This window comes from Balearica regulorum, chromosome 28, assembly GCF_011004875.1.
Source record: "Balearica regulorum gibbericeps isolate bBalReg1 chromosome 28, bBalReg1.pri, whole genome shotgun sequence".
NCBI classification, from domain to species: Eukaryota; Metazoa; Chordata; class Aves; order Gruiformes; family Gruidae; genus Balearica; species Balearica regulorum.
The window spans coordinates 2,344,600-2,355,101 of record NC_046211.1 but is presented as its reverse complement, the minus strand read 5'-3'; the positions used below and the strand labels follow the sequence as shown (position 1 = coordinate 2,355,101).

At 68.7% G+C, this 10,502-nt stretch overlaps 1 protein-coding gene across 1 annotated transcript; it reads left to right on the top strand.

The window, feature by feature from the left end:
• Positions 1 to 1,512: 1,512 nt before the first annotated feature.
• NTRK1 (neurotrophic receptor tyrosine kinase 1) lies at positions 1,513 to 9,922 on the top strand. Its single transcript, XM_075737047.1, has 17 exons — positions 1,513 to 1,706; positions 3,472 to 3,546; positions 3,729 to 3,800; positions 4,368 to 4,436; positions 4,772 to 4,926; positions 5,072 to 5,220; positions 5,345 to 5,471; positions 5,552 to 5,881; positions 6,143 to 6,160; positions 6,293 to 6,351; positions 6,557 to 6,659; positions 7,006 to 7,152; positions 7,285 to 7,415; positions 7,492 to 7,664; positions 9,119 to 9,359; positions 9,465 to 9,623; positions 9,737 to 9,922. Exons 1-17 carry the CDS (start codon positions 1,513 to 1,515, stop codon positions 9,920 to 9,922), a joined length of 2,388 nt encoding a protein of 795 aa, XP_075593162.1.
• Positions 9,923 to 10,502: the final 580 nt, after the last annotated feature.

The window sequence follows — 10,502 nt, the reverse complement described above, 5'->3', positions numbered from 1 at the left end:
GGGAGGGGGTTTGGGGTTCGGCGTCCCCCCCACCAACCTCTCTCTGCCGCCGCTCCCCAGCCGCCCGGTGAACAGGTCAGTAGCATGACCCCCCCCCCTTTTACAGGTGGGGAAACTGAGGCACGGGGCAGCACTGCAGTGGGAGACACCCGGGGCCACCCTCATGCCTCCCCCCAGTCTCCGGCACTGGGACCAGTGCCGGGCCTGTGCTGGTCTGCAGAAGGAGCTTCACTGTCAAATCCGTGGCAGCAGGATGAGCGGGAATAAAGGGGGACGAAGCTCAGCCGTGATGGTGCCTGGTTTGTGGGGGTCAGGGCGGGGCGGCACACAGGGTTTTCCGCTCACCCCCCCTTTCTCCCCGCCGGCCCCATCCACTTCCTGCGCGCCCCGGCTGCGGCTTTGCCCTGCGGTGCCCGAACCGGGGGCGTTTCTGGGGAAAAACGTCAAAGCAGGGGAATTTGGGAGGACGTGGCGGGCGGCAGCCACCAGCTTGCTCTGCCGGGGGGGGCTGCTGGGGATGGCCAGTGGGGTCTCACGGGGGGGGGGTTGTGTGTGTCACCCCAGGGGGGGGGCCGTGTCCCCATGTGTGCCACTGGGGGCTGGTGTGGGAGATGGGCCCGGGGGCTGAGCAGGCTGAGAACGTGCTAAACTTAGTGCACAGATGAGCCACCCCCAAGGTGCCCCGAGGACAGGCTTGGGGACAGGCAGGAGCTGGGTGGGAATTGGGACCCCCGGGGCGGGGGGGGTGGTGGGTGCACACCAGCCGTCCCCTGCCTCCCCAGGAAGGAGGGTCCTGGCCAGGGGTGACAGCTGGGCACAATGTCACCGTGCCACCAAATGTCCCCCCTGCACCCAGCCTCTCTGCACCCCACAATAACGGGGCGCTGCGGGAGGAGCCCAACCCAGGGCAGCTCTGCAACGCTTCAAAGTTTTGGGTGTGACAGCTTAGGGGGGGGGTGGGGGGGTGCTCTTGGTGGCCCCACAAGCTGGGGGTGCTGGTGTGATGTCCCCTGTCCCTCACACGCAGCCAGATCCTGGAAGGGGGGAGCGCATGTGGTTGGGGGTTCCAGTGCCGGGACCCCCGGCTGGGGGCTGGTTTGGGGCTGGGGGGTGCAGGTTTGCAGGTGTAGGGTGCCAGCAGGGTGAAGGCAGGGTGCAGGCAGGGTGAAGGCAGGGTGCAGGCAGGGTGAAGGCAGGGTGCCGGCAGGGTGCAGGCAGGCGGCGGGACACCCCTCCGTGGGGCGGGGGGCTCGGGGCAGGGCTGTGCCCGGTGAGTTTCGGGGGGGTGGGGGGGGTGCCCGGCCGTGCCCCTCCATCCCTGCCCGCCGGCCGGCCGGGGGTCGCCGGGGCGGGGGCGGTGCTGGGGCGGGGGGAGCCGCCGGCCCCTCCCGGGAGGCCGGTCCCTGCGTTGCTTTTAAGCCCCGCACGGCCCCGTGCTCGGGCTGCCGGGCAAGTGTGAGGGAGGGCGGCACCGGCACCGGCACCGGGAGCGGCCCCGGGAGCGGCCCCGCGATGCCGCCGCTGCCCGCCTGGCTCTGCCTGGCCGCGCTCCTGCTGCCCCTGCCCCTGTCCCTGCCCGCCCCGGGCGCTGCCGGTCCCTGCCCCCGGCCCTGCCGCTGCCCCCGGGCCGGTACCCTGCTCTGCCGGGAGCCCGGCACCGTGGGCAGCCTGGCCCGGCTGCTGGGAACCGGCGGCTTCACCGACGTGTGAGTGGGGCTGGGGCTGGGGCTGGGGCTGGGGGGGGGCAGAGCGGTGGGGCCGGAGGGGCTGGGGGATGCGGTGGTGGAACAGGGAGTGAGGGAGCTCGGGGGGCAGGCGATGGGGCTGGGGGACCGGGGATGATGGGACCGGGGGACCGGGGTGACAGGGGTGATGGGGCTGGGGGACCGGGGATGATGGGACCGGGGATGATGGGGCTGGGGGACAGGGGTGACAGGGGATGATGGGGCTGGGGGACAGGGGATGATGGGGCTGGGGGACAGGGGTGACGGGGATGATGGGGCTGGGGGACCGGGGATGATGGGACCGGGGATGATGGGGCTGGGGGACAGGGGTGACAGGGGATGATGGGGCTGGGGGACCGGGGATGATGGGGCTGGGGGACCAGGGGTGACGGGGATGATGGGGCTGGGGGACCAGAGATGATGGGGCTGGGGGACCAGGGGTGATGGGGCTGGGGGACAGGGGGACCGGGGATGATGGGGCTGGGGGACCAGGGGTGATGGGACCGGGGATGATGGGGCTGGGGGACCAGGGGTGACGGGGATGATGGGGCTGGGGATGACGGAGCTTGGGACTGGGCTGGGGCAGTGATGGAGCAGGGAGCTACGGGGCTGAGACTGCGGCGGTGGGGCCGGATCTGTTCTGGGGCTGGGATCGCTGTGGGGAGAGGGGCTGTTGGGTGGGAGGCATTGGGGGGGATGCAAAGATGGGGGGGGGGCCCTGCTGCATCCCCCCCCAGGGAGTGAGTGAGGGGCTGGGGGCAGCGATGCCAGCGGGAGCGGAGGGCTGAGGGTGCGGCGAGGTCCTGGGGCAGGGAGCACCCGTGTCGTGGGGGCCAGGGTGGGGGTGCAGGGAGGGACCGAGCCCCTCACCCCCCCAGCCGGCAGTGCTGTCAACCTGCCCTGTGGCCTGTGGGTTGGGGTGCTGAGGGAGGACACCCCGAATTTGCCGGTTTGGGGGATCTGCTCTGCTCTCGCTCATCCCCCTGCCCTAGGATGTGTGGTGGGGAGAGGAGGGCTGGAGCGAGCAGAGGTGAGGAGGGTGCTGGGGGCGGGGGGTACAGGGTGCTGGGTGATACTGGGGTGCCTGGACTCCTGGGTGCTGCCCCCACCACAGCCCTGGCTGTGCCGCATTGCCGGGGGCTGGCTGCGGCATGTCTCCGTGCCTCAGTTTCCCCCTGTGCCGGGGGATGCTGTGCCGCGGGGCGCTGCCAGCTCTTTGTTTGCTGGCTGGTGGGCTGGGGTGGGTGGTGGCGGGGATGGTGGTCCCCCGAGAGACCCCCCGGCCGGCCGGCTGCCCCAGCCTCCCTCGTCCCTCCCATGCCCACCACCTCGTCTCTGGGGGTGGCAGTAAGGACCCCCTCACGGATGGGGGGTCAGCGGGACCAAACCCCCTCAGCGTGGGTCTGATTCCCTAATTAACTCCTGCCAATTTGGGGTTCACAGGAGCACCCCTGGGGTGGGGCAGATGGGAAACCCCCGCACTGCTCCCAAAGGGGCTTTTCTTCACCCCCTGCCTTGGGAAAAGGGGAAGGGGGGGGACGGTCGGTGCCCCCCGTCACATTGCAGGACATTTTGGGGTGCGAGGAAAGGTGGGGACCCGCAGGGGAGCGGGGCTGAGATGCAGCGAACTCGTTCTCTGGGTGAGAGCGTGGGCTCCAAGCAGCGGCTCAGCCCCTGTCCACCCCCGCCTTCCCAGGGGAAACTGAGGCACGGTGACACTGCCCCCCACCCCCCGTTTGCCTTCCAGCGTCATCGAGAACCAGCAGACGCTGACGACCTTGACCCGGGCTGACACCAAGATGCTGCGGGACCTCAGGAGCCTGTGAGCACCCCGGGGTGGGGTGGGGTCCGTGCACAGGGAAATGGGGGGGGGGGGGGGGGGGGGGGCTGGTGAATGGGGGATCCCTGAGGCTTGATCCTGCTGCAGGGAGGTGAAGGGGGGGGTGCTCCCAGGATGGGGATTTGGGGTCCCCAGTGTGGGTGCTCAGCACTTCCCTCCCCCAGCACCATCTCCAGGTCGGGGCTGCAACACGTCTCCGCCGACGCCTTCCTGGACACCCCCAGGCTGAGCCACGTGTGAGTATTCCCCCCCCCACCCCCAATTACCTCCCCCACCCCCCCAGTTTTGGGGCTCGGACCCCCATCCCCACAGGCACTTGGCCTGAGCGCAGGGTGGCTCGTCCCTGCACCCGGGCAGGATCGATGGCGTCCCGCTGCCCATCGACACGTCAGCCGGGCCTGGGGGGGCCGCGTGGGGCTCTGCCGCTGCGTGGGAAACCATCAATCGGGGGCAGGAGTGCGGGCAGCTGCCGGCCCCCCTGGAGCTCTGTGCCACCCCAGAGAGGGAGGGGACCCCGGGGAGCAGGATGGGACCCTGCCCTGGGGTGCGTGGGGCTCCCCGCTTGCAGGGAGGTGCCTGAAGGTTGAGCTTGGGGCCCCTAAACCCCCACCCTGGGGTGCCAGCTCCTGCGTCCCGCCCGGCAGCCTGGCAGAGGTGGTTTTGCTTGGTCACGGTGTGACAGCAGTGGCCCCGGTGCTGCCCCGTGCCCCGGTGTGTGCCGGACCCCCTACAAGGGTGGGGGGGCGTGACGCGGGACGGGGTTTGCGGTGGGAAGGGGCGGCTGACGGGGTCTGTCCCAGCAGGAATCTGTCCTCCAACGCGCTGCACAGCCTGTCCTGGAAGACCTTCCAGCATCTGCCCCTGCAAGAGCTGTGAGTGATCCGGGGAGCGGGGGGGAAGGTGGGTGCGGAGCATCCCCCACCGAGGATGCACCCCCGGGGTGACACGGAGGCAGGGACGGGGCTGGGGACGCGCCCCGAGCTGTGGTGGCCGATCCGCCAGCTCTGACAGCCACGGTTGTGGGGATGGGGACGGGGGTGGCACGCGTGGATCAGCGCACGGCCCCCGGGTGCATCCGGCAGCGCTCGGCGCAGGATCAGTGCGGCCGGGGTTGGGGCTGCCGCATCCGGCCTCGGCTGACCCCGTTGCGGACCCTGGGTCACCGCAGCCTGTTTGACCCCTCGTCCTCTTCCCTGCCCCATCTCAGCATCCTGGTGGGAAATCCCTTCAACTGCTCCTGCGGCCTCCGCTGGCTGCAGCTCTGGCAGAACGGGAGCCGGGCCGAGCTGGGCAACCAGTTGCTGGGGTGCTGGGAGGGCAGCGTGCTGGTCCCGCTGGGCAGCCAGCCCCTCCGCGCCTGCGGTACGTGGCGGGGGTCCCTGCTGGGTTTGGGTGCTGGGTTTGTCCCCCATCCCCGTCCTGAGCCACCTGGCTGGGGACAGCGTGGGACACGGTGGGGAGGGGGGAAGGTGGCTCCGCTCACCCCCCCCCCCCCCCTCCTCAACAGACCCCCCGACCGTCAGCATCGAGCACCCCGAGGCGGTGCTGCACCAAGGGGACAGCGTCAACCTCACCTGCCGCATCGCCGCCGAGCCGCCGGCCACCGGGGAATGGGTGCTGCCTGAGGTGGGACCCGAGCTGCCCGTAGTCACCAAGGCAAGACCTTCCCGGCGGCGCCGTCCCCGCCGCGGCATCCTCTCACTGGTGGGGGGATGCAGGAGCTGGCACAGCTCGGGGCGGGGGATGCTGTTTGCTCACCCCATCCCGGTGCTCCCCGCAGCTCTCGGACTGGGAGATTGTCCTGGAGATCAGCAACGTCTCCTCCAACCTCAACCACAAAGATCTGACGTGCCGGGCGGAGAACGCGGTGGGGCCGGCGGAGGACAGCGTGATGCTGAACGTCACCTGTGAGCAGCCCGGAGGGGACCGACGTGGGGTCCGGATGAAGGATCCGGCTCGGGGACCCACCCAGCTGTGTCTCCCCCAGTTCCCCCCGTGATCCTGCTCCTGCAAGAAGCCATCCCCCAGCACTTCTGGTGCATCCCCTTCTCGGTGGACGGCAACCCGGTTCCCAGCATCCGCTGGCTCTTCAACGGCACGGCGCTGGCCGAGGGACCCTACATCCACACCCGCATCGTGGAGTACGAGCACAACTCCACCGTCCTCCACGGCTGCCTCCAGCTCAACCGTCCCACGCACGTCAACAACGGCAACTACACCCTCCTGGTCCGCAACCCCCTGGGTTCCGCCGCCCGCAGCGTCCAGGGGCGGTTCATGGAAAACCCCTTCAGCTTCAGCCCCGAGGAGCCCATCCCCGGTACGTGCCGGGGGGGGGGAAGGTGGGGGAGCCGCCTGGGAGCTTCCCACCCCCTCCCCACCTCGGGTGTCAGTGGAGGAGATGTCGCATCTCTCCTTGCGTTATTGTGCAAAATTGGTTGTATCCGGCTCTGCCCGCCGGCTCCGAGCAGGCTCTGGTGTGCCTCAGTTTCCCCAGGGGGTGGGAAGGGGAAGGACGGGGCGCTCTCGCCTGGGGAATAACGAGTGTTTCTAATTGCTCTCTCCCTTTGGGCTGCACCAGTGTCTCTGTCTCCGCTGGGTGAGTGACCGGGTGCGCTGCTGCCCGTGGGGTCCCCTGATCCTGAGCCCCCCGCCTCCCCTTGCTGGGACCACCCCAGGGGACGGGGACCCCGCGCCCCATGCTCACCCCGCGCCCTTCTCCCTGCCCCAGGCACCAGAAACAGCTCGCTGGAGGGGCCCGTGGAGACAACGGACGAGCACGCGTTCGGGGTGAGGGGGGTGCTCCGTGATTTGGGATGGGGGCACCAGGACACCCGCGGGAGGGTGGGACAAATCCTTAGGACACCGTCAAACCAGAGCCAAGCGGGATGGGGATGTGTGATGGGGATGGAGGGCAGAGTCCCGGTGCCTCAGTTTCCCCTGTGGCAGCTCCTGGGACTTGTGGCCATCTCAGCCCCGTCCCTGCCGTCACCAGGTCTCGGTGGCCGTGGCGCTGGCCGTCTTCGCCTGCCTCTTCCTCTCAGTCATGCTCATCGTGCTCAACAAGTGCGGGCGCCGGTCCAAGTTCGGCATTAACCGTGAGTCCCCCCAACTCACCCGGTGTCGCGGCGCGGGGACGCCCCGGTTCCCGCATCCCCCGCGGTGACCGGTGCTGTGCCGGTTACCGGGGTTGGGACACAGCTGTGGGGACGGGACCGTGGTGGGGGGGTGCGGGTTCCCCCCCCCCCCGGCAGCGCGGGCAGCAGCTGCTAATTCACTCCTGGAATGGATTCAGCCTCTAAATGGGTTTGATCGGGCTGGCTGGCCCCCGGGGGCCGGCCGGGGCGGGGGGATGCTCGGCAGAGCCTGGCACTGCCTGCGCCGGCTGGTGTGTGTGTGTGTGTGCGGGACCCCCCCCCATGGCCTTGGCCTTGTCCCCGCAAGGCTCGGCGGTGTTGGCCCAAGAGGACGACCTGGCCATGTCGCTGCACTTCATGAACCTGGGCAGCAGCCCCCTCTCCTCGGCCGAGAGCAAGCTGGAGGGGCTGAAGAGGAACTTCATCGAGAACCCCCAGTATTTCTGCAACGCCTGTAAGTGCTGGACGGGGGGGGGGGGGGAAAACCACATGATTGGGGTCCCCGAGCATCCTCCCAAGCACCCATCCCTGATCTGGGGGTGGGTGCTGAGGGGCAGGGGGGGTGTGTGTGTCGTCATCCCCCCAGGCGTGCACCACGTGCAGCGACGGGACATCGTGCTGAAGTGGGAGCTGGGCGAAGGCGCCTTCGGGAAGGTTTTCTTGGCCGAGTGCTACAACCTCCTCCCGGAGCAGGAGAAGATGCTGGTGGCCGTGAAGGTGAGGAAGAGGAGGGGGGGAATGTCCGCGATGCTGGGGGGGGGGTCGGTGCCGGGTTGACACGGTGTGCCGGCAGGCGCTGAAGGAGGTGACGGAAAGCGCCCGCTTGGATTTCCAACGGGAAGCCGAGCTGCTGACGGTGCTGCAGCACGAACACATCATCAAATTTTACGGCGTCTGCACCGAGGGCGAACCCCTCATCATGGTCTTCGAGTACATGAAGCACGGCGACCTCAACCGCTTCCTCAGGTGGGCTGGGGGGGGGGGTCGGGTCCTGTCCCCCCCCCCCTGCCCACCTCATCTGCCGCTCCATCAGCGCAGCCAGCCTGCTCCCTGCTAATGCAGCCCTCCTTGCAATATTGATTAGATTAGCTGTCTGAGAGGCTTAAATAGAGAGAGATTGGCCATCAGCTGGAATAAGCAGAGACTTTTCGATTGCCCCCCCAGGTATTGCTGCTAGACGAGGGGGGGGGGCTGCCAGAGGCATCGCTTTAGTGGCCGCGCGCTGAGCTCTGAGACGTGGCTTTTATGATTATTGTTATGGGAGTTGGCATTAATGGTTCTGCCGAGCAGAATCACCCCTTCCACCCCCATCCCCGGCCCCCCCCCCCCCCCCCATCTCCAAGCTCCCGGCCGCCCCGGCACGGCTGTCAGCCGCGCTCGGCATCAAAGGCAGAGCGGCTGGAGGCGGCCGGAGCCGTGCTGGCCCCCCCCGCCGGCCCGCCTCGCACGCCCCGCTTCGCACGCGCCGTCGTGTTTTCACACCCGGCCAGCGCGGGCTCGTGCTGGCCCCCCCCCCCCCCCCCCGCCCCTTGACGCGCAGCCTTCCCCGCGGGACGGTCCGTGGATGCGCACACGTGCGTGCACGCACGTGCACGCCCTTCCCTGGCGGCTGTGCACACTTTTTTCCCTGTGCGCGCGCGCACACACGCGCGCATGCCCTTCCCCTGTGTGCATGCGCATATGTGCACACCCTTCCCTGTCACGCGCGCACACAAGTGCACGCTTTTCCCCGGTGCACGCGCATGTATGTGCACGTGCTTCCCTGGTATATATGCACACAAGCGCACGCCTTTCCCTTGTGCATACGTGCGCCAGGGAAGGATGCACACGTGTGTGTGCGTGCATTCACATGTGTATGTCCTTCCCCTGTGTGCATGCACACACATGTGCACGCCCTTCCCTTGCCCCTGTGCACACAAGCGCACACCTCTTCCATGTGCGCGTGCATGTCCTTCCCCTACGCGCGCGCACGCGTGTGCGCACTCTTTCCTGGCGTGCAGGCACACAAGTGCACGCCTGTCCCTGGCATCTGCACACACGTGTGCACGGCCTTCCCCTGTGTGGACGCACACACGTCCGCACCCTTCGCTGGCGTGCAAGTGCACCCCTTTCCCTTGTGAGTGCACGCACACGTGCACATCCTGCCTTGGCACGTGTGCGTATGTGTTGATGCACTTCCCCTGTGTGCACGCACACACATGCACGCCCCTCCCTGGCGTGCGTGCGCGCGAGTGCACGCCTTTCCCTTGTGCACGCACACGCGTATGCGCACCTTTCCCTGGCACGTGTGCACGCAGGGGAAGGTCACGCACACGTGCGCTTCCTTCCCCGGCATATGCGCGCGCGTCCTTCCTACCGCGTGTGTGCGCACGGCTGTCCCGCACGCTTCCCCTTGCCCACTTTTCCTCGTGCCCCGGCAGGTCGCACGGCCCCGACGCCAAGATCCTGGAGCAGGGGCAGGGGCAGCCCCGCGGGCAGCTGACGCTGAGCCACATGCTGCAGATCGCCACGCAGATCGCTTCGGGCATGGTCTACCTCGCATCCCTCCATTTCGTTCACCGGGATCTGGCCACCCGTAACTGCCTGGTGGGTCACGACCTGGTGGTGAAGATCGGGGATTTCGGCATGTCCCGGGATATCTACAGCACCGACTATTACCGGGTGAGCGGGCTGGTGGTCCCTGCGTCGTGTCTGAGGGGTGCTTAACCAGCAGGGCTAGGGCTGGGGGGGGGTCCCCCGCATCGCTGACGGCTCCGTTGCGGGCAGGTGGGGGGCAGGACCATGCTGCCCATCCGTTGGATGCCCCCCGAGAGCATCCTCTACCGTAAATTCACCACCGAGAGCGATATCTGGAGCTTCGGCGTGGTGCTCTGGGAGATCTTCACCTACGGGAAACAACCCTGGTACCAGCTCTCCAACACCGAGGTGAGCGGCTGGGGGGCGGGCGGAGGGGGTACAAGGGTGGTGACAGACCCCCACGGGGGTACCGGGGCTGGGGGTTAGGGGGGTTACTCCATCTCCATCCCTGGTTCCCGCAGGCCATCGAGTGCATCACGCAGGGGCGGGAGCTGGAGCGTCCCCGCACGTGCCCGTCCGAGGTGTACGCCGTCATGCAGAGCTGCTGGCAGCGGGAGCCCCAGCAGCGCCGCCCCATCAAGGAGATCCACAGCCGCCTCCAGGCCCTTGTCAAGACCCCCCCAGTCTACTTGGACATCCTGGGCTGAGAGGGGACCCCCACCCACCCTCTGCTCCCCGCTGCTCCCCCCCTCTGCCCTCCCTGCTGCCCTGGGGGGTGGGGGGGTGTCCGACCCCTCTGCCCCCACCCAACAGAGCCCCCCCGGACTGATGCCCCGATGGGGAGAGAGGGCTGAAACCTTATTTATAGTGGGAAATGCCAGCCCACCCCCCTGGGGGGGGGGCTGTAGGGCTGGCCTGGGGGTCCCCCAAGGCTGTGCTCCCCCCCCCCGGGGTTGTGGCTGTGCCGCCTGGCTCCTTGGCGTTTGCCCGGCGTGCCGCGGCGGAGGCGCTCGGCTGATGTGGGTTTGCTTTGGGGGGGCGGGGGGACAGAACCGAGACCCCCTCCAGCACTGGGTCCGTGATGGTGTGGGAGCTGGGGGGGGGGGGGGGGGCAGTTGGGGGCACCCCCCAGCTTGGCTGCTCCTTCGTCCCCCCCCCATCCTGGTCCCCAGCCGGTGGGGACACCCCGCGCTCGTCCGCTCTGCAGCGAAACCGGTCTCTAATAAAACTGTCCACCTCTCCCCTGCGCCGGGACCTGCCTGCTCCGGGGTGGCTGCGGCACACGGG

Coding starts and splice junctions, on each gene's coding strand:
- NTRK1 (XM_075737047.1), top strand. CDS start 1,513: ATGCCGCCGCTGCCCGCCTGGCTCTGCCTGGCCGCGCTCCTGCTGCCC. Junction 3,801..4,367: donor ACCCCCAGGCTGAGCCACGT/GTGAGTATTCCC, acceptor CTGTCCCAGCAG/GAATCTGTCCTCCAACGCGC. Junction 5,221..5,344: donor AGCTGCCCGTAGTCACCAAG/GCAAGACCTTCC, acceptor TGCTCCCCGCAG/CTCTCGGACTGGGAGATTGT.